The sequence below is a fragment of the Vicia villosa genome, unplaced genomic scaffold (assembly GCF_029867415.1).
Source record: "Vicia villosa cultivar HV-30 ecotype Madison, WI unplaced genomic scaffold, Vvil1.0 ctg.001183F_1_1, whole genome shotgun sequence".
NCBI lineage: Eukaryota > Viridiplantae > Streptophyta > Magnoliopsida > Fabales > Fabaceae > Vicia > Vicia villosa.
Genome location: NW_026705524.1, coordinates 233,035 through 256,649, shown reverse-complemented (window position 1 = coordinate 256,649; position 23,615 = coordinate 233,035). Strand labels below are relative to the sequence as shown.

Genomic DNA, 23,615 nt, shown 5'->3' with positions numbered 1-23,615 from the left:
GCATGAAATACGATTAAATCTTTTCTCGAATTTTAAAGTTGACCTTATGTTGAATTTTAACTAACTAATGTATGCATGATTGCACCAAAGATACAAATGCGATGAATGAATGACTTTGTTGCAAATTTCAGTAGTTAGTTTATCATGCATACAATTGAGTCACAAAGAGCAAACGAAATTTTCAGTAGTTTATTATAAATTTCCTGTAGTTCATTTTAAAATTGCTGGTATTAAATTATACCTATTTTTTTAAAAGTTTGGTACCTTTGAGCTAATACCGATATTTCGAAAAAAGTTCATCTTGTGAATATCGAAAATTTTGAAATTCTCAGTAAAAACTCATACATTTATATCGAAAATTTTGAGATTTCCAATAAACATACAAGAGTTTTTATCGGAAATTTTGAATTTTTGATAAAAACTTATGAAAGTTATGTTTTTTTACCAAAAATTTGAAATTACCGGTAAAACCATGAAAGTTATGATTTTTTATCGAAAAATTTAAAATTTTCGATATTTTTGCACAGTTTTTAAAAAATACCATTGCAGTTTTGAAATTTTCAATATTAATTATTAACTTTTTTTTATCACTAATTCCATTAACAATGGATAAACATATCAATAACTTTAAAGAGTATAACAAAAAAAATATATTAGGGTGCAAACTATAAATGAGGAGGTGAAATGTTAAATTCTCCAAGTTTAGTTAATCATAATTCAAGCCCAAACTCAATTCATTTTATTCTATATAATCAAAGCATATCAACATCTTACTTATATACAATTAACTCATTTTTAATAATAAATTGAAACCCTAAAATCCCAAGTAGGTTAAACTCATCATCTCCCTTTCAAAAATTGCAGCCGCTCCACAGTTTTGGCCTGGAAAAAACCGCAGCACCGACATAAATTAAGGCTGGGTTTTCCTCCATCACAAGGATGCGATTCCGCTGATTGCGGCTGTAATAGCCGACTCAGCAGTGACCGATTTAGGTCGCAACAGTTCAGATCTACACTCTGCACTGCCATTGTGGTGCGATTGACAACATACACGGTACGTTCAAGACTTGGTTTTCGTTTTCTTACTCATTCTTCTTCTTCTTCTTTGTTTCTATTCTAAATGGATCTGAAATCCTCTCATTTGGTTTTAGTGATAATCCAACTTCTATGAAATCAAATGGAATTAGTTAATGTTCTATTATTTATATAAATAAAAAGGGCATGAAATGTAGTGAAATATTAGATCATGTTTCTCTATGCTTCATTCTCTTTTTAAAATAGATTTACACAATGAAATTTTAATTTAAAGGACAAAGATGAAGAATGAAAGTGATATAATACATTCTTTCATAATTCTCTTTATTTTATTTTTTTAATTGGATTTGTAAACAAAATGATAATAATTCCTATAAACTTATCATATCCCATCAAATACAGAGAGTTTAAAGATAGTGCACTTCAGTATAAAACAATTTTACACATACATTACACATAATAAATCAAAATGTTTTAATTTGCCATTTAATTTTAATTTTTTAAAATTAAAAATGGTATTGATTTATGTTTTTTATTGGTTAACACTGTAAAAATATTTTATATTGTCAGTGTATTTTCTTTTTTCCTTTAAACAATCTAATCTCTCTTTCATCTTTTAAAGACAAGCAAATGATATAACAAAATTCAAATCTTATAAATCGACAAGCAAATGATATAAGAATGAAATCTTATAAATCTTATATTTTTAAGTGAAATCGATTACATGGACCACCAACTTCCGCTAGAATGTTTTATCCAAAATCATTTTACTATGGTTTTTCTTAACTTTAGTTATATAATTTATTGACCTTCTCTTTATATTTTTAAACTACCAATGTTTACTTTTCACCATTTTTTTAATGTGTTACATATTTTTGTTTAAAATTTAGTATGAATAGTTATTTTTAAAATATTATTTTAGGTATATCATCATTTTATTATATTTTTTAAATATCAAAATTCTAAAATTTATTTCATTTTGAAGTTATTTTAAATAGTTTTTATAAAAATTATTTTTGAAATAAAACTTTTTTAAAAAAATTGCGATTTTAACTATTATGTGATCTTCAATAATATGTGTTTATGTTATAGAATGTTAAAATTAATATTTTAATTTATAAAAAACAAATTTAAAAGACTTCTAATATTTTTAAAATTACAAAGAGAAAATCTATTTTTTAAAAGTTAAAACAAACATACCAATAATATTCTTCATTAAATAAATTGTAGAAATACGTCTTTCACCTATCTTTTATATCTTTTCTCTAAACCAATATTTTACATTCTTTATTTTTAACCCACTTCACTTGATTCAAATTTCTTGTCTCTTCCTCCTCCCTTAGCAAATTTATATATATTTTTTCTCATTCCTTTATTCCTAAAGATTTGTATAACTAATCAAAAGTTTGTGTTCTTATTCACTCACCGTCTTTTTGGTCTTGTTATTAACAATCTTATACTTTTTTCATGTTTTTGGCATTTTTACACTTTGATCATTCTTTAGAACACTTATTTTTGACTCAAACTTTACTCTAAACACTTTCAATCTACCACCACAATTCTTTATCTCTAGGTCTAAAACCTCTTGATTCTCCCAACGTCTCTTTAACTACTATTTTAATCTCTTGGTCCATCTTATTTCACATATCATTTGCACTTCCTTGTTGTCCAAACCCTCCCTCCAAGAATTTATGTTGAGAACTTCCTAATTTTTCACCCTATCAAATATCACCACTTCCGTGGTGCTCCCATGTGACTTCTTCTCTATGCTTTTTTCTTAATTCTTGTATTCATAACCAATGCTCTCTGTTGAGTAGTTAAACTTTCTTCCAGAATAATTTTCAAACAAATCTTTCTACCATACTTTTGGAATAACTATATGAAAAAAATTTATCTGAGAAAATGTCACTCCACTTTTATATGAGGGCATCTTAATCTATTTTTGATGTACCATTTGGATTTTTCCCGCTTAATAGAGTATAATTTGTTAATTGCTTCTGTATGGGGACCAACTCCTATGATATTTACTTTAGGCTGTAATTATCTACTCACTTGCGTCGATGTTTGCACTAAATATATATGGTTTTATCCTATCAAATTGAAATCAAATGTTCTCCTCACTTTCACAAATTTTATCACTATTGTTGAAGTACAATTTAGTACAAAGGTAAAAGTAGTACAAATAGATGGTGGTGGTGAGTTTTAGACTCACCTCTTTGTTCCACACAAAAGACATAGCTTATTGATTTGCTTGCCCTCAACCTCACCATGAAAATGGCTCAACACGCAAACACAAGCCTCACACTTCTTGCGCAAGCAAATATGCCTCTCAAGTTTTGGGATTATGCTTGTCTAACTGCAACTTATCTAATTAATAGAATGTCCACTGCTATTCTAGCATGAAATCTCCTTTTTTTTCATGCTCTACAAGCCAATTCCTGAAATCTTGTTTTTTCATGCTCTACAATCCAATCCCTGATTACTAATTTCTTAAGGTCTTTGGATGTGTCTGCTATCCACATCTTAGACCATACTCAACCCATCTACATATACAATAAGATAGATACATCCTTGGGTAGAGTGACGAAAAACACAAAATGGTCAGCTTCACTACGGACCATACTAAACTGTTGTACTACAGTGCTGAATCTCCCCAACCAAGCTCTCGAAGACAGCTTAAGACCATAAAGAGACAAGTGTAGCCTACAAACCATATTCGAGGACTTCCCTTGAGCAACAAACCCAGGTGGTTGCTCCATATATACTTCCTCTTCAAGATCACCATGTTAAAAGACATTTTAAATGTCAAGTTGATGAAGAGGCCAATGTCTAATGGCTGCAATGGCTAGAATTCTGACAGATGCTATCTTGGCTATAGGCGAGAAGGTATCACTATAAGCTAATCCAAAAATCTAAGTGTATCCTTTGGCTACTAAGCGAGCTTTACAACGATCGATCTTACCATCTGGTCCCACCTTCACTATATAAAGCCAACGACAACCTATTACAGATTTTCCAGAGGGTAGAGGTACCAGATCCCAGGTACCACTGCTTTAAAGAGCACACATTTCATCTATCATTACTTGCCTCTACTCAGGGTGAGATAATGCTTCACCTGGAGTGTTAGGAATAGAAACAGAAGACAAAAAAGACAAACAAGTATATCACAAAGGGCAATGGGAATATCAGACTCAGGTTGCAAGATCGGATCCGATGGCGGCGAAGGCGTCAGAGGAGAATCTGCAATGACCTCGGGGAAAGGTATTGCCTCTCGGATAGGTACGACAGACGTGAGTTGGTGACGTTGATATGTTTGAAGTGAGCGAGAAGTGGGGGGTCAACCGTAGGGGTTTCTAGTGGGCCAAATTCCCTTTAATGATGGAGGACAATGGGTAATGAGACTTCCGGAAGAGGTGTGAGAGTACTTTCCTGAAGGGGTTATGGAGTTACTTGGCTGGACTCGAAATATTGAACATAATCGAACAAGGTAACATCGGCCGATACGAGGTATCGTTGTAGAGTAAGTGAGTAGCAACGATAACCCTTTTAGGATCGATGATAACCAAGAAAGACACACTTTAGTGATTGAGCTAATAGTTTATCAAAACTAGGGGAGAGATTGTGTACAAAACACATAGACCCGAACACTCGAGGAGGAATTGGGTGAAGAGGATAGTGTGGATACAAGATTGAATGATGGATTTTATTATTAAGGACAAATAAGGGCATGCGATTTAAGAGGTGACATGTCATGAGCACAACATACCCTCAAAACCGGAGAGGAACATTACCATTGAGAAGTTGGGTCCGAATGGTTTCTACGAGATGCCGATTTTTGCGTTTAGCTACCCCGTTTTGTTGGGGTGTATGAGGGCAAGATGTTTGGTGCAGAATACCATTGGATGACATCAAAGCTTGAAATTGTTGGGATAAATATTCACGTGCATTGTCACTTCTTAAGGTATGAATAGACAAACCAAATTGGGTTCTATCTTGATAAAATTGTTCAAAAGAGAAAACAATTCAGATCTGCTCTTCATTAAAAATAGCCACGTGCATTGTGAAAAATCATCATAAATGTTACAAAATACCTAGACTCAAAAGTAGACACAGTATACGAGGGACCCCAAACATCAGAGTGAACTAAAGCAAAAGGAAACACAACCTGTTTATTGACTCGATTGAGAAAGTGACTACGAGTATGTTTTCCTAACTGACAAAATTCACAATGCATAGTGGACAATTTAGATAAACTAGACACCAACTTTTGTAGCTTGGGATGACCTGGATGACCTAACTGCACATGTATAATGAGTAGAGAATCTGTGGTGGAACATGTGGCAGATGACGTAGAGAAGTAGTAGAGGCCTTGAGACTCACATCCGACACCAATCGTCTGTCCCGAACTCCAATCCTGCAGAGTAACATTATTGTCAGTAAAAGTGATAGAACAATTAAGCAAACGAGTTAAATGACCGACTGACAGTAAATTAAATGGGCAATTAGGTACATATAGGACATAAGTAACAGAGAGAGATGGTAGAATTTGAACAGTACCAATCCCTTGAGATCAGGTTTGAGAATCATTTGCAACAGTTATTCTCGATAAGAAACCAGAGATAGAGAGGGAGGAGAAAAGACCTTTATTACCGGTAACATGATCAGACACACCAAAATTGAGGATCCAATGAGGAGATGATTGAGAGAAGCAGACATATGAATTACCAGTCTGTGCAACCGAAGTCTTGGAATCAGAGAGGTCTGGTTAGTCTGACACCACCTCGGGAAATCCTCGTAGCTTGGCGTAGGGCTCTGAAGAGAATGTGAAGTCTGCATAGTGTCAGGGTTATCAATTTGAGCTGCATTTACCTTGCGTGGAGGTTTGCAGTGCAACTTCCAACAACGATCGATAGTATGCCCAAGTCGGTTACAATGGTCTCACACTTGGGACGAGGTTTGGAGTTGGATGACCCTCCTCGAAGGCGATTCTGATTGTTGCCAAGAGATGCAAGTCCAATAGTGTCACCTGGTGTTGGAGCAGCAATAGATGGAGGGGAAACCAGACCAAACGTGAGGTGTAGCCAAGAACAACAATTGTTCACTAACTGCATCATAGTTAGGAACAGTAGTACCTGATAAAATCTGGTTATGAACGGACTCGAGTTCTGTTGTTCGGCATGAGCTGTTGCATCTTTTGCGTAAGGCACGAGGGTTGTGTAACTTGCTTTCAAGACATCAAGCTTATTCATATAGGCTTGCATATCCATATTTTCCAACTTCAGTGTGTCTAGTTTGAGGATGACACTGTATAGACAATGAACGTTGTTGGAGAAGAAGACTTTCTTGGCCTTTTGTCAAACCTCATAGCAAGTGGAGAAGGCTTGGTATTGCGCTTGGAGGTTAGATGCTATGGAAAACCATAAAACAGTACACAGAGAGGCACCCGTTTTCTTCCATTTAGCGAGTTTGGTGGTTGCAACATCAGTCAATTTTGTGGTTAGGTGATCTTCATATCCCTGATCGTGAAACCACATATCGCCAGCACGAGTCCATATGTTATAGTTGGCTGATCCGGTGAGTTTTTTACATGAGATAGAATCGGCATCTCCCATGGCTTAAAGAAACAAAAGTCGAGGTTGTTTAAACTGGAGCACTAATTTTCGAGAGTCGAAATGAATAACGGAGACCGGGTTTGTGACCGGATGAGGGAGCCGAGTTGGGCGACCGAAAAAACGGCCGGATTGGACAGCGGATGCGCCGTCACGCGTTGATTTGACGACGGCGTATGAAGCCCATGCGTAGGAATGGTGACGGCGTGTTGGGGCGCGTGCGGCTTCGTCTGGCGGCGGTCCAAAGTGCGACGGCCGGATTGAAGGGCGGCGAGTAGGATGGTGGGGTCAGTTTTCTGGAACGTCGCCGGAAGAGTTACAGCAACAGTAGCGGCAACGTGGTTACTGGAGAATTTTGAGAAGTGATAGGAAAATCAGAGTGATGACACAGTTTGCAAAATAAATTCTCACCAGAAGACAGTTAGTCATCCGGATAAAGCTCGACAAAGAATTGTCTCTTAGTAGGCTCTAGATACCATATTAAATTAGGAGAGACTAAGAGACATTTAGGTAAAACCATGTGTTAGAATAACACACGGAAGATACATTATATAGAAGAAAATACAAATCCTAGTGTTAATTACATAGATATCCTATTCTATTCTAGAATACACTAAGGAATATTCTCTTTATATACATATACATATATAATTATCAACAGTAAACATGCTTGGTTGTAGAAGGGAGGGAATCATAGCCAAGTTCCTCAAAGATGGGGAAAATAATTGACTCAACATTCTCACATAATGACAACAATTCACTTACCTCACTATATATAATACTAAAGCATAACAAACCTCATAATTAAGCATCTTTACCTCACTCTCTATTTACCAAATACATGACTACATGATACCCCTTCTTCATTTATCAAATGCCAAAGCACCACGTTAAAAGAAATTTCAGAGGAACTATAATACCTTGTATTATTGCATTCCACAAGGTAAGGTCATGATTTTTCAACAATATTGGAATACAAGCCCCACGTGTCAGCAAATTATGCCTATATTTCCAATCAATCTCAATCAAAGCAGTTGCCCCAATAGAAACCCCATCAACACAAGATCCCACAACCTTCCCTTGTATCTTGTTCCTATGATCCCTCACACGCGGATGAAAAACAAATGAGGACTTCCAAACTTTGGCTAAGCTATATACCAACTTAATACTTCCTATAGTCTTGAATATAAGCAACAAAATACATGTATTTTGTACAAAGTTAGACTAAGTATATGTATCTTTTTGATTATATTTAAGACCAAAGGGACTACAAAAGACAATACATTATTACATATTTATAAAGATATACAATACTAAATACTAAAAATATAAATAATGATAGTAACTAAGTAATATAAACACTAAACTTGGAGAAGATAATCTAAGTTGATATAAGATTAGAAAATGATCATAAGAAATAAATTAAGATGCTCTAATATAATATCATAATCATCTTTATATTATGTTGGAGTATCTTAGTTTAACTCATACCATCAATTTCTAGTCTTATAGTATCTTAGATTATGCTTTGACGTGCACTACTCATAGAAGGTACTAGCTTAGAATTCACGACCCTCACTTTCACCTTTCATCCAATTTGGGGGCTTACCATGGAGTCTCCAACATGTCTCTCAACTCACAAGTATGCCAAACACGTTTGCTATAATCACAACATGGCATATTTGATTTTCTGCCATAATATTTCTCTGCGTCAAAGTTTCTAATAGCAAGAGTAGAGCTCTTAACTATTGAAATTTTGGTTGACTTACCTATCATAATTCTTTGTTGCGCGCATCTTCTCTTATGAAAAAGTTTCACTAAAAAAGTTTCACTAATTGTTTGTAGAGACCACTTCTCTTATGAATAAGTTTCACTAATTGTGATGCAACTCAATGAAAATCGATTGAGAAAATAGTAAAAAAGGATTATAACGGGGTAGGATAAATAGAATGGTGATTATTTGAGATAGATAATTTGTGATAATTAATCCAAAGCAATAGCTCCTCCAGAGAAAATATTCTCCTATTACAATTTCAACCATAAAAGTGATAACCCCCACTACCTTTCCTTCACACTATATTCCCTCATTCTGTAACTCCCCACTACTTGGACTTTGGGTGTCAATGTGCCATTCTATAACTCCCCACTACCTACTAACTCCCCCTACTTGGACTTTGGCCTGACTTTAGCATTCTCATTGTCATGCAACCCACTAGTTCCATCATTGCTACTCCTTACAATTGCAGCCTTGTCAAGGTTGATTCAAAGAAACTAAGTTTTCAGCAAATCTTCATTTTCCCACATAGTATCTTTAGCTACTCTACCTTTCATTCCACTAACCATGTTTGACAACCAGTCTCCTCTCAATTTTTCGTGAAGCTAACAGTTCTCCAGGTTCTTACAACTCCTCTGACTTCATTTCCAGCCTTTCCGATAACATAGGTTCAACAGTATAATTCCTGTTGGAATTTCTGTCTTCATTGCGGTCTGGCCCTAGTCGTCTAAATTGCGGCATTTGACTTGCCTTAATTGCAGCCTACGACACTCTCATTATATTAAGCTTGAAAGGGTGGATTTAGTCCCCACAATGCTTAGAGATACGGTATGCGTTGTGTTTATAAGTGGGGACGATACTCACCTTCCAAGCCGATTTTGTAGGGATGACATCCAAATTCTAAGATGGTATCAGAGCTTTCATTGCGGTTCGCCTTTAGTTGCCTTAGTTGTGGCATTTGACATGTCTTCGTTGCCGTCTCCAACACCTTCATTGTGTTGAGTTTAAAGGGGGGTGAATTTAGGCCCGCATTTCTTAGATATGATGTGTTATGTTTATAAATGGGGGCAATCCCCACCTTACAAGTCAGTTTTGTATGGATGAGTTAGGCTCAACCCAAATTTTAAGATGGTATCAAAGCCCTCATTGCAGTCCGCCTTTAGTCGCCTTAATTGTGACATTTGGCTTACCTTCATTGCAGCCTCCAACACCTTCACTGTGTTGAGTTTAAAGGGAGTGAATTTAGTCTCACATTGCTTAGATATATGATATGTGATGTAATTATGAGTGAGGATTATCCTCACCTTACAAGCCGATTTTGTAGGATTGATCTAGCTCAATCCAAATTCTAAGATGGTATCAGAGCCTTCATTACGGTCCGCCCCTAGTCGTCTTAATTTTGGCATTTGGTTTGCCTTCATTAGTCTCCAATACCTTCATTGTGTTGAGTTTAAAGGTGTGAATTTAGTCTCACATTGTTTAGAGATATGGTTTGTGTTGTGTTTATAAGTGGGGACAATCTCCACCTTACAAATCGGTTTTGTAGGGATGAGTTAGACCCAACTCAAATTCTAAGATGATATTAAAGCCTTCATTGCGGTTCGCCTTTAGTTGTCTTAATTGTGGCATTTGGCTTGCCTTCATTGCAACCTCCAAGACATTCATTGTGTTGGGTTTGAAGGGGTGGATTTAGTCCCACATTGCTTAGAGATATGACATGTGTTGTGTTTATAAGTGGGGGTCATTCTCACCTTACAAGTCAGTATTTAAGTCACGTTTGTACGAAATGAGTTAGACCCAACCCACACATTCTAAGACGGTATCAGAGCCTATCCTAGATCCGTTGTCTGGTTTCCCGCATCGTCCACGGTCTAGGCTCGTTGAGGCCCGAGCGAGAGGGGGTGTGTTGGAATTTCTGTCTTCATCGTGGTCCTCCCTTAGTTGCCTATATTAAGGCATTTGGCTTGCCTTAATTGCAGCCTCCAACACCTTTATTGTGTTAGGTTTGAAGGGAGTATATTTATTCTCACATTGCTTAGAGATATAGCCTGTGTTGTGTTTATAAAGTGGGGCAGTCATCACCTTACAAGCCGGTTTTGTCAAGATTAGTTAGGCCTAACTCAAATTCTAAGAATTTCCTATGGAACACTTTAGTTGGAAGATATGAAAAACAACATGCACACGAGCAGACTCTGAATATTTTAGGTTTTAAGATATGTTGGACTTTTTGCCTTAATTGCGGTCTGGCCCTAGTTGCCTTAATTGCGGCATTTGGCTTGCCTTAATTGCAGCCCTCACCTCCTTCATTGTGTTGGGTTTAAAAGGGGTGAATTTAGTCCCACGTTGTTTAGAGATATGACATATGTTGTGTTTATAAGTGGGACCATTCCTCATCCTACAAGCCGGTTTTGTAAGAATAAGTTAGACCCAACTCAAATTCTGATAAGATACAACACCAACTTTTTCGAGTATTGGAAAGGGTTCAAAGTATATTGGAGATAACTTTTGATTAATCCTTCTTGCTTAAGTTTGTTATCGATGAGGTCTCAATTTCATAAATGCCCATTCTCCCACTTCGAAGGGACAATCTTTATGGTTTTTGTTTGCATAACACTTCATTTGTTCCTGTGCTAGCTATAAATGTCTTTTTAGCTGTTGTAGTGTTTCATCTCTGTCCACTATCTCTGCTGCCACCACCAATTGATGACCTAAGTCTGCCCATCCGTCTCTGGATAATATGATGAGCTCATTTGAAGGGCTGTCCCTTATAATCGAAATAGTTCCTTCCAAAACCAACTCATAAATATCAGATCACGGTCCCTTACTTTTACTGGGGAACTTTATGTAGACATAGTACCTCCTTAGTGAATACCTCTGCAATTTTTCTTGCCATATATCGGTGTTTAAGTGGTATTAAGTGATCATACTTGGACAATCTGTCCACTACTACAAAAATGGCTTCTTGAAATTCTTGAACACTCTGTCATGCCAATCTAATAAAGATTACTAGCCATTCTATTATACGTGCGCATAAATCTAGAATGACCACCATTTAATGAGAAAAGAAACTTCTTCAATAATAAAGGAATACAATTGGATTGAGAGGAAATAACCAACCCGCCTTGATAAAACAATAACCCCTGCTTCAAGTTGAAACCTAGTCTGGCAGTAGGGTCGCGCTGCAGTTCCGTCATTATCTCTTTGAGAACTAGGTCATTCAACACTTCTTGTTGCACCTGTGAATGCTGCTGCAACCATACCGGAATCGTTGTCAACGTGTTTAATTTTGCCTCTTCCTACATCCTAGACAGCGTATCCGCTGCATTTTTGTCTGGACCTGGTTTATACACAATCTCAAAATGAAAGGGTTTGGCAATCCAATTTTGTTGGTATGTTGTTGTGACCCTTTGTTGTAACAAGTAGCGCGGAATTTTTTGGCCAGGATATACAAAAAATTCACTACCAAGCAAATAGGGATGCTAGTGTTGCCCTACTAGAGCCATCAACTCTCTTTCATACGCTGATTCACTCAAGTTATTCTTTGACAATGCCTTATGGAAATAAGCTTTGGGTCTTTTCTTTTGCATCAACACTGTCTCAATTCCTCTCTCAGAAGCATCACACTCAATTTCAAAGGGTTGAGAAAAGTCAGGAAGCATCATTGTTGGAGCTTTCATTGGACAATGAAAATAATGATTCATGGCATTTTATGAGGTCTAATATGTTAAAATTAATCCCATAGCTCTTAATATGATTTTCTTACTTGAAAAATAGAAAACTACTGGCGTTTTATCTATTCCTCTCTCGATGGCTTAGCATGTATGTATATATCTCACACATAGTTAAGGTGTCATTTAGATTTTTCATCATGTAAATTTTCTCTTTAAGGGTGCCTTTGCGTTTTTACTGAAGAATATTTTACAATATTCCTTGTTTCATAAATTATTCTCAATTTATCATTTACTTGCCAAGAAAAAGTAGATTGTCATTATGGGTGATAACTGACCCAAATTGGTGTTGTCCCAGCAGTGAGGTGGTTGGTTGATAGTCAAAATAGAAATATTTTTGCCAGATTATGATAATTTCTGTGAATGTTCCATGTAACTAACAGTCGATTATATAAACTTTTCTTTTCCCTATCTAAATTTAGTTTAGTTTCCTCTTTGATGTGCTTTTGAAGCCCTTTCATTGACCAGATTTTATTTTGTCTGTGCTAATTTCCCTATAACTGTGTTTTGTGTTTAATGCAGTTATTATTTGTTGTATTTCAAAATTTGCCATGTCAAATGCCCCTAGAAGAGTTGGGCCAGATTTCTTTGGTTATTATTCATCTGAAGTAGTAAATCTATTGTCCCGAGATGAGAATGTTTTGCCTGTCACTACCCAATTATCTGAGCTACCACAGAATAAATGTGGCGGGGGAGGAAAGAACCTTGTTAATCGCAGTTATACTCTTTCTGGTCCTTTATATAACAATGGTGTTGGAGATGGGCTCTCGGATTTTGAAAAGGACAGATTAAAGTCACTGCTCAGACAGAGTGCATTTACTCTTTCATCAGAAGTTGATGAGGTATGTCATGCGTCTTGGTTCCTGTTTGGTTGTTACTAAATGTTGGAACTGTCAGCATGGTAAGTGATAGCTACATTTGACATTTATGGAATATAGATGTGTTGCTGACTGTAAACATAATCAGGTGGTGGACCCTGTTTTCACTATGTACCATTTGCAATCTGGGCTAAGAAGTAAAACACATTCCTTGAATCTTGCAACAATCAGATCTGATGATGCACCGCAAATTTCTTCTAAAAAGCAAAAGGTGACCTCACCCTCATCTTCAGCTAGGCCTGATCTTGCACAAAATGGCGATGTCAATTCCCAAAGCAGTATGAAGGTATACTTTTGTCTCCTTATGTTTATTGGAAAGCCTAATGTTTTGTGATTACTGGAATAAATTATTTGTTTCTTTCAAATTGACTGTTTAGTCACCTTGTTTCACCTGTGGGAACGATGAGAAAGATTGAGAAGATTTTTATTGGATTTAGATTAAGGAAAATGAGAAATGCTTGAGTAATATCTCAATACTTACGGGAAAGTAGCCAAAAGCAAATATATGTGCATGAAGCATACACAAAAGAAGAAAAGAAACAAAAAAAAACAACAATAAAATTCATAAATTTATTATTCAACTTTAATTTTTACAAGGACAAAATTAAAACTCTCATACAATTGCAATTTTTCAAGAAAAATTTACAAACTCTACAAATTATAATTTTTGAACGGAAAAATTGAAAATTCTCCCTCAGTTACAATTTTTGGACGAAAAATTGCAAACTCTCTGAACAACAATGTTTGCTAAACTCTTACATAACACAACTACCAAGACCACATTACACTCACAAGACTACATTTTGTCGTGGTGAAGAAAATTCAAACTAACTTTTTTTATTTATATTTATACTCCCAAGTTTTTTCTACCCATTACCCATATGGAACTTGAATGAATATACTTTTTGATTGATCCAACAGGTACATAGCTAACTATGTACATAAATGTATTTGTTATACAACTCCCAATACTGACATTAATTCCTACACACACTCTCAAGCTACACCTTCAAGCTGGGACATACATGTTAAATGCTCCTTGTTTGGATCGAAAAAGTTTAATTATTGCAGATCTTTTGCAGGTATATGCTAGTTGTTTGTTAGAGCTAACAAATTAGGTGATGACTTTTTTAGAGTGAACTTTCTCTTAGGCAAAATGACAATCAATTTTAACGTTTAGTTCTCTTATAGTATGCTTGATTAGGGAGGCTATAGGCAGAGCTGCCTGTTTATATCCTAACATAATTTTATTTCTTGAGTATTCCCTAACTTCAATTCTTAAAGAAGTTGCCTAATCCTAATAAGCTCCATGTGGTTGTAGCTGTAGCCTTTAGATCTATATTCAGCTTCTTCTGCACTAGAGACCTTACACCGATGTTTTTCTTTTTGTTCTTCCAAAAGACAAGATTTCCCTTGTTGAAGATTAGCACATATCAAATCATAATCATTTGATTTTGATTTGTCAAGCTGTTACAAAACAGTGCAGTAAATAGATTTATTATATTATTGTCATTTCCTTATTTAGGTAGCAGCAATTATAGGAAATTATTTCTCTGTTTAATAACATATTAGTGTACTGTATTCTATATATACCTCACAATGTAACAGTTCCAATATCAATGAAATATACAACATATTACTATATGGTATCAGAGCACAAGATCTGAACCATCCCTAAGCCTTGAGCACCACCCATGGCAGATACTAAAGCAGAAAATTCAGCCAACAGTTTGGCTGAAGGACATGCTCTTCCTATCACTGGTCACAAATTGAATGGCCAGAATTATAATCAATGGGTGCGCTCAGTCAAAATCTACCTTCAAGGAAAAGGGAAGGAAGGTTATATCACAGGAGACTCCAAGTGTCCAAAAAAGGGGGATTCCAACCTTGAAAAATGGCAACTAGAAAACAGTCTAGTAATGTCATGGCTGCTAAACACCATGACAAATGAAATTGGAGAAAATTTCTTGTACTATGACACCGCCAAAGAGATGTGGGATGCCGTAAAGGAAACCTACTCTAATGTCGACAATACATCTGCAATTTTTGAAATCAAGAGCATACTCCATGACTTGTGCCAAGATGACCGCTCAGTCACAGAGTATTTTAATACTCTCAATCGTCACTGGCAGCAACTGGATGTATATGATGAAGTTGAATGGAGCTGCACAGAGGATAAAAAGAAGTACAAAGAATTGGTGGACAAAGATAGAGTCTACAAATTTCTATTAGGTTTGAACACAGAACTTGATGAAGTTCGTGGGAGAATCCTTGGAACCAAACCTCTTCCAAAAATTCGAGAAGCATTCTCGGAAATACGAAGAGAGGAGAGCAGGAGAAAAGTGATGCTTGGAAAATCCAGTGCAGCCCCATCTATAGAAGGATCTGCAATGGCAGCAAGGGGAGATCAACGATCTTTCCAAAAGAAAACTCGCCCTTGGTGTGACCACTGCAAGAAACCGGGTCATACCAAGGACACATGCTGGATCATTCATGGAAAACCATCAGAGCTAAAATGGACCAAAAACCGGGACAACAGAGGGAACACAGCTGAGGTAAATTCTCACTCATCACCATTCAACAAGGAGCAAATGGAAGCCTTACAAAAAATGCTTCAACAAACAATTGGTACAGCTACTGTGGCACAAAAAGGTAATTTTTTGCATGCTCTAAACACTAGCAGGGGAAAACAAAAATCATGGATTATTGACTCAGGAGCATCTGATCACATGACTGGAGATTTGACTGTCTTTGATAGCTATTCTCCATGTCAAAATAATTCGACTGTTCGAATTGCTGATGGTACCCTTTCTAAGGTCATGGGTAAAGGTTCAGTCATTATTTCGCAAAATATTACTCTTAGTTCAGTACTGTATGTGCCTAAACTTGATTGTAACTTGCTGTCCATCAGTAAACTTACAAAGGATTTGAAGTGTATCACTAAATTCTTTCCTAACCTGTGTGAATTTCAGATTTTGGAGTCGGGGAGAACGATTGGCAATGCTAAAGAATGTGCTGGACTCTATATCCTTCAGGCTGAAGCATCTAAACCAGAATCCGAGGCAACCTCTTGCGCTGTAGTTTCTACATGTAGTGAAAATTCTGCAATGTTGTGGCACTATAGACTAGGCCACCCAAATTTTATGTACTTGGAAAAAATGCTTCCTAAACTATTCAATAAAAATCAGAAGTTGTTTCAATGTGAAATTTGTCAATTGTCCAAACATACACGCAGCCCCCACCCTCCTCAACCCTATAAACCTTCCCAACCTTTTTATGTTATTCATAGTGATGTATGGGGACCATCGCGGGTCAGAAATGTAACTGGATCAAGATGGTTTGTAACCTTTATTGATGACCACACACGGATCACTTGGGTCTACCTTATGAAAGACAAATCGGAAGTTGGTAGGATATTTGAATGTTTCCATACCATGGTGCAAACACAATTTCAAAGCAAAATTAGAGTGCTTAGGAGTGATAATGGTCGTGAGTACTATAATTCTGCACTAAGCTCATACTTTATGCAACATGGAATAATACACCAAACCTCATGTGTGGATACACCTCAGCAGAACGGGGTTGCCGAGAGAAAGAATAGACACCTCCTAGAAGTAACCCGATCTCTCATGCTAGCTACAAATGTACCTAACCAGTTTTGGGGAGAAGCTGTCCTCTCTGCAACTTATCTAATAAACAGAATGCCTTCCCGGATCCTTAACTTTCATACGCCCTACTCCACTCTCCAAACCTTATACCCAACCAATCGTATCCTTACATCTATTCCTTTGAAAATATTTGGATGCACAACCTTTGTCCATAATCTTGATCCCCAACGCAGTAAACTTGACCCGAAATCCATTAAATGCATATTCCTTGGCTACTCTCCTCACCAAAAGGGATACAAATGTTATTCACCTCAAAACAAAAAATTCTACCACACCATGGATGTAACCTTTTTTGAGAATCAGCCATATTACCCCAAAGTTGGCATTCAGGGGGAGAACACCTATCCAATTGAAGTGGTAGAATCCCAACTTTTGGAACTTGAGCTAACTGAACCCAAACTCACTGCAGAAGCATCAAAACCTACACCTGAACCAAATAAAAATGCAACAGAAACTGCAGAACCTACATGTGAACCACAAGAAACTACGTCAGAAAATGTAGAGGAAATTGCAGTAGAAACTGCAGCCCCTACAACAGAAACAGCACCAGGAAACAATGTGAAAGTGTACTCTAGGAAGAGCAAGAAGGGAATAGAGTCCGGCACAGCTCCAAGGCAGAACCAAGAAACCTCCAAGACTCTAGAAAATGGCGTTCCCTCAGGTAATACTGCTCCTAACTCTGTGAATGTTGATGATATTGATATTCCTATTGCTTTGAGAAAAAATGTAAGATCTTGTACCAAACATCCCATTGAAAGATTTGTATCTTATGGAAAATTGTCCCAAAGTTACAAGACTTTTGTAACAGCTCTTGACAATACACATATTCCAAGCAACATCCATGAGGCACTCCAAAATTCTGAATGGGCAGCAGCCGTAACGGAAGAAGTTCAGGCCTTAATTAAGAATGGCACTTGGGAGATCACAAGCCTACCTGCAGGGAAGAAGCCGGTAGGATGCAAATGGATATTCTCCATGAAGTATAATGCAGATGGGAGTGTAAATCGGTACAAAGCTCGACTTGTAGCAAAGGGATTTACTCAATCATATGGAGTAGATTATGAAGAGACTTTTGCACCGGTGGCAAAACTAAACTCCGTTAGAGTTATTCTCTCTTTGGCTGCAAATTTAGATTGGCCACTTCATCAACTAGACATCAAGAATGCCTTCTTAAATGGTGACCTAGAAGAGGAAGTTTATATGCATATTCCTCCTGGACTTGAATCATCCAGCACCGCAAATATGGTGTGCAGGCTCCGAAAATCCCTTTATGGCCTCAAGCAGTCTCCAAGGGCGTGGTTTGATAGATTGACTCGAGTTGTCAAGAAAGACGGGTTCAACCAATGCCAATCAGATCACACTATGTTTGTTAAACACTCCATGGAAGGAAAGGTAGCTTTGTTTATTGTTTATGTTGATGATATTGTTATTACAGGAAATGATTATGATCAAATTGATCATTTAAAGGGACTCTTGGCAAAGGAATTTGAAGTTAAGGACTTGGGACAACTTAAGTATTTTTTAGGGATGGAAGTTGCTCGAACAAAGGATGGTATCTATGTATCACAAAGGAAATACACCCTTGACTTACTTCGAGAAACTGGAATGCTTGGGTGCAAGGCAGCTAATACACCAATAGAACTAATAAAAGGAAGAGAAGATGAAAGTCCACCAGCCGACAAAGATAGATATCAAAGTCTAGTTGGAAAACTAATCTACCTATCTCACACTAGGCCCGACATTGGGTTCGCTGTAAGCTTGGCTAGTCGCTACATGTCAAATCCAACCGAGTCTAACATGAAAATGGCGAATAGAATCCTCCAATACCTCAAAGGCACACCAGGCCGAGGCCTCCACTTCAAGAAGAATTCAAACAGGGACGTTGAAGTTTATACAGATTCAGATTGGGCAGGATGCTCCACAGACAGAAAATCGACTACAGGTTATTGTTCATTTGTGTGGGGGAACTTAGTAACTTGGCGAAGCAAGAAACAATCTGTAGTGGCGAGGAGTAGTGCAGAAGCTGAATTTAGAGCTATGGCCCTAGGTATTTGTGAAGGAATGTGGCTTAAGAGCATGCTAGATGAAATCAAAATTCAAGTGAACCATACTGTGAGGTTACTATGTGATAACAAAGCTGCTATAAGCATTGCAAAGAACCCAGTCCAACATGATAGAACAAAACATGTGGAAATTGACCGACACTTCATTAAAGAAAAATTGATAATAAGATTATAAGTATTGATCATGTCCCATCATGCAAGCAAACTGCAGATATCTTAACCAAGGCTCTTCCAAGGAATACTTATGAAAATATCAAATTCAATCTGGGTATGATAGACATCTACCACCCAGATTGAGGGGGAGTGTTGAAGATTAGCACATATCAAATCATAATCATTTGATTTTGATTTGTCAAGCTGTTACAAAACAGTGCAGTAAATAGATTTATTATATTATTGTCATTTCCTTATTTAGGTAGCAGCAATTATAGGAAATTATTTCTCTGTTTAATAACATATTAGTGTACTGTATTCTATATATACCTCACAATGTAACAGTTCCAATATCAATGAAATATACAACATATTACTATATCCCTTAACACATACAATATCCTAAAATAGAATACCTATTAATTGGTGAACCTTTGTACATCATAGAACCCGATAACTTGAATGTTTCCTTTGTCTTCATAGTGTAATTCTTTTCCCGGTGCCTTTGTGATGTACCTCAAAATTCGAGTCACTGCATTGAAAATTGTAATAGTGAGATATGAGTTTTCCTATAAATCACAATTATCTCTCGGGAACCGAATAAGCCTCTTCTTGGCTAGGTAGCAATTTTTTATTTGGTTTCCTTAGGCATGTCTAATGCATACTTCCTTCGTGGGATGATGATCTCATTCTTTGATTGATCAACGTCAACTCCAAGAAAATATTTTAACTTCCTCAAGTCATCGGTTTAAAAATGGTTAACCAAGTGTTTAATTAGTCATGAAATTTTCTCTTGGTTATATCTTGAGATGACTACCCAATTTGAGTGATTGATGAGTGAATGTTGTTTGTTGTAGATGTTATGCAACTTGTTTAGTTGTTTTTAACTTATTTTCGTAAGCGCCTCAAGACAGCTCATGAAAACAATTTGTAGATAATACCAAAAACTTTTTTTTTCTTTATTTATCTTTTGTATAGAAATAGCTTTAAAACAAGTGCTTATCATGATAAATGCTTGTTCTAAACTACAAATAAATTGTTTATCCAAACAGTGCCATAGTAACAAATACTAGCAGCTTATAAAAGCTTTTGGTATAAGCTACTTGAAGATACACGAGCTTTTTGGCAAACAAACTGAAAGCAATGAATGCAAGATATAGAATACTGGCAGGAGATATTTAAATGTATGGTTGTGTTATGCCTAAAATTGCAACACAATGATTTTCTCATTCTCCATCCCTTTTTCTTAATGTTTAGATGAGGAATGATCTTCAGTTCCTGTTGGAGAATGATAGTGTGGAGGTTGATGAGATGGTGAAGAAATATTCGGATGAACTCTCTGAAACAGTAATTTCTTAACTTTCTCCACTCGAAGCTATGATTATCTTATTTAATACATCTTATGTTCTTATCAAAATCTTTGTAATTGGTATATGATTTTGTCCTTTTAGGAATATTGAAGTTTAGTTTTACATGAAAGTATGTGTACCTAATCAGTGTTTATTGTTGGCTTTTAGCTAGGGTATATGGAACAAAAACTTGAGTTACTTCTTGACGCGGTTATGTCAAAGTGCAGGTATGTTGTAATACTGTTATGTGGATATACGCTTATAGACGATGTGATCAGTCCGTAAGGTCGAAACCTCCTAACTCGAGACATTTTCAGTCCGGTGATTGTTGTGATGGATAAACATACCTCCGAGGCCTAAAAAGTGTTTCTATTCTAACATTCATGTTAATCTTTTATCTTTCAAGTATATTATGTAATGTCAGATTTTCTAGCATTAGTTTATTTAACATTATGAGTTTCTGATACCTATATAAAGGCCAATGGCCCTTGTTGAAAAACAGCAGCTACAGAGATTAATTCAGAGGCTACCTGCAGAAAATCTTGACCGCGTGGTGGAGATAATTTGTCGAAGTAGGCCAGAAGAAGAACAAAGTTGTGACAAAATATTTGTTGATTTGGAAAAAGAGGTATTATAATAAAGCTTTGTTCTTTTTTCTAATCAACAAAATATTTGTTGTCAGCATTATAAAACTTGATTAACATTATAAAAACTGACTTTGTGCAGGATAATGCTACATTGTGGAGACTTTATTACTATGTTGAAGCTGTTGAGAAAGCCAATAGTCTTTCTTGTAGTAAAGAGGTATAGTTTCATTGGAAGTTCATTAAATGCCCTAGAAAAATCCTCCAAAGCAATACTCCTAGTTTCTTCTAGCTCATCAGATCAGAACTCATCAATAGATTTTTCTTATGATGATTGCTCTGCCGCCCCTCCAAAAATACGGCATTTTACTGGAAACATGCTTCCGGTAGTGTATTTTAATCGATTTGAGCATATAGGGGTGGATTGGAAAATTTTGTTTTCTTATCTTCCTAGCTGAAAGAGATGCAGATAAATTGATGATCCATACCTGTCGCGATTGCTGTGATAATACCAGTATCTACACGGTCGGCAAAGATTACGCCACCACAGAAGTGTAAATTTTGAGAAATTATTCACCATGTATATCTCCTTAGATTGTTACAGGATCTACATTTTAAATCATCTTTGTATCTTGACAGTAAAACTTCAGTAATTTTTTTAGAAAGTTCAGAGTAGTTAAGTGTACATTTTATATGCCAAATGTCTATTTTTCGTATCAACTTCGCTTAACTGGAAACAGTCTTATGAGCATAATTTCAACATCATGAGTAAATAATAACATATCACATTTTACCTATCAAGCACAGACATCTATTATATTGGAGTAAACGTGTTGCAAGGTTCGACATTTGTATGACACGCATAGGACACGTGTTGAAAAAGTCAGACAATATCCTCCCAAAAAATGGTTATTTTTCTTTGATTTGACACTCTTTAAATAGGTGTCAGTTACTCGTATGACATTCATACAAATATCTTATACATTTCTTCAACAAATCTCATATGCATTTAAAATGGTCAAATATATATTGAAGTATTGTTATAAATGGAGAATTAAAGACATTAATTTTGATTAAAATATTTTTAACTCTTTAAATAATAGATAAACAAATATATATAACCCTGTTGGTGTCCTATATATTTTACATTATCGGTGTCGGAGTGTCCGTGTCAGAGTCCAGACTTCATAGATTGTTATTAACCAAATTCTACTTTCACATCAAGCCTCCCATTCAATTATCATATATTGGCTTAAAATTTCTATAAGCAATAACTGCATAAAAGGGATCTGACCCTGAAAACAATCCAAAGAGCTTCATGATCAAGCCAGCTGGTGAGTTTTCTCCATCATTAGGTGCTGGAAGCTTTCTAATTACCTCTGGCTCTGTGAAACCTTCCACTGATTGGAAGTACTGAACCACAAACTGAACCCTACTGTAAGCAGTTCCTTCCCTCCATGCACTTATGGCTTTCTCATAAAACATTCTGTTGCTAAAACTCACTATGAACACCCCTCCTGGTTTTAGCAACCTAAACACCTCTGCAAATACCTGTCAATTTTCTCTTTATTAATATCATGGTTTCAAAACCAAATACTATATAGAAGTGTTTTTTTGCATGTGTTACCTTTTCTGGTTGTTGGAGATACTGCACACTAACAGTGCACAGAACTGCATCAAAAGAACAACTCTCAAATTCAAACAGTTGATCTTTATTAAGATCCTTTATAACAAAGTAATCCAACCTTGGATTCTTTGCAAGCTCTTGTGCATTCATCCCATGCCCAACTACTCTTTTGTATTTGACATCACTTGGTAGATGGCTAACCCAAGAGCTCATGAGATCAAGAATTTCAGTGTCAGGTCTCAACCTTTCTCTGTAAAGATTTGTTAGTGTAGAAATGAATCCATCATCGACATGAGTCACGAGGCGCGGATTTGCGTAAAACTCTTTGTCTTGGTAAAGGTTCAGTTTGGTTCTACCTTCTTGTGTTAGAACAAGACGTTTAATTTTGCCTGCTGATGGTTGTTGGTTGGTTTGGTTGTTTTGGTTTAATGTGCTAACTATTTTGTTTGGAGTTTTGAGATGAGGTGGTGCATGGATGGATTGCAGTTTGTTTTGCATTGTTGAAGACATGGAGTAGCTATTTTGGGTGAAAAAAGGATATGAATGAGTTAACTTGAATCAAAATCCAAACAATTACAAAGATTTAATTTTGGATATCATGTGTATTCCTTGGGATAAGAAATGAATGGATGTGAAATCATATAGAGGTTTACTAGTTTTGGGCCTTAAATTAAATTAAAGAATCTCTTGGTTGAGCTGCTTCTTCCCATATTTCTTGAAATTTCTTTACTAAATTTTATTTTTATTTTATTTTAAAGTATACTTTTAGACATGATTGATCTTAAACTACAATTCCAAATGAGTTTATGTATGATAATATATGTATACCTCTAAATTAAATGTTTGAATTGAATTGATTTAAAATATTCATGCTAACTAAATTAATTTTAATTTTGTTTTTAACTTTTTAAAATAAACATGACAATATTATGCTCCTAAAATTATTTAAGAACACCGTAGAGACTTTATTAGAAACAGATATAGCATTTAGATTACTTCATAAGTCATTAATATATTGGATAAGAAATTTTCGGTAGTATGACTTTGAAAATAGATATTAGAAAAATCTTTGAATTCTTACCATTCTCCATTCAACCTAACTATCAATCATAATAAATGAAAAAGTTTGAGGACTTTTTTTTTTCTT

General features: G+C 36.0%; 2 protein-coding genes across 3 annotated transcripts; one reads left to right on the top strand and one right to left on the bottom strand.

Annotated features, from left to right (window-relative positions):
* Positions 1-749: 749 nt before the first annotated feature.
* On the top strand, positions 750-21,219 carry LOC131633868 (uncharacterized). 2 transcript variants are annotated; one of them, XM_058904546.1, is made up of 7 exons: positions 750-1,054; positions 12,669-12,988; positions 13,113-13,310; positions 20,166-20,255; positions 20,430-20,484; positions 20,794-20,885; positions 20,984-21,219. In XM_058904546.1, the coding sequence occupies exons 2-7, from the start codon at positions 12,698-12,700 to the stop codon at positions 21,065-21,067; spliced, it is 810 nt and encodes a 269-aa protein (XP_058760529.1). In that variant the 5' UTR covers positions 750-1,054; positions 12,669-12,697; the 3' UTR covers positions 21,068-21,219. The 2 variants fall into 2 exon arrangements, with proteins under 2 accessions (XP_058760529.1, XP_058760528.1); XM_058904545.1 differs by having other exon boundaries at positions 754-1,054; positions 20,426-20,484; positions 20,735-20,885.
* A 689-nt stretch (positions 21,220-21,908) lies between these two features.
* Positions 21,909-23,091, bottom strand: LOC131633869 (uncharacterized). Its single transcript, XM_058904548.1, has 2 exons — positions 22,469-23,091; positions 21,909-22,392 (listed from the first exon to the last, which is right to left on the bottom strand). Exons 1-2 carry the CDS (start codon positions 22,976-22,978, stop codon positions 22,075-22,077), a joined length of 828 nt encoding a protein of 275 aa, XP_058760531.1. The 5' UTR covers positions 22,979-23,091; the 3' UTR covers positions 21,909-22,074.
* Positions 23,092-23,615: the final 524 nt, after the last annotated feature.

Bases quoted from the DNA above. Each gene is read 5' to 3' on its own strand.
- LOC131633868 (XM_058904545.1), top strand. From the start codon at position 12,698: ATGTCAAATGCCCCTAGAAGAGTTGGGCCAGATTTCTTTGGTTATTAT. The intron at 12,989-13,112 runs GTATGTCATGCG...AAACATAATCAG, and splicing joins TTTCATCAGAAGTTGATGAG to GTGGTGGACCCTGTTTTCAC. The intron at 20,485-20,734 runs GTATGTTGTAAT...ACCTATATAAAG, and splicing joins GCGGTTATGTCAAAGTGCAG to GCCAATGGCCCTTGTTGAAA.
- LOC131633869 (XM_058904548.1), bottom strand. From the start codon at position 22,978: ATGTCTTCAACAATGCAAAACAAACTGCAATCCATCCATGCACCACCT. The intron at 22,393-22,468 runs GTAACACATGCA...GAAAATTGACAG, and splicing joins ATCTCCAACAACCAGAAAAG to GTATTTGCAGAGGTGTTTAG.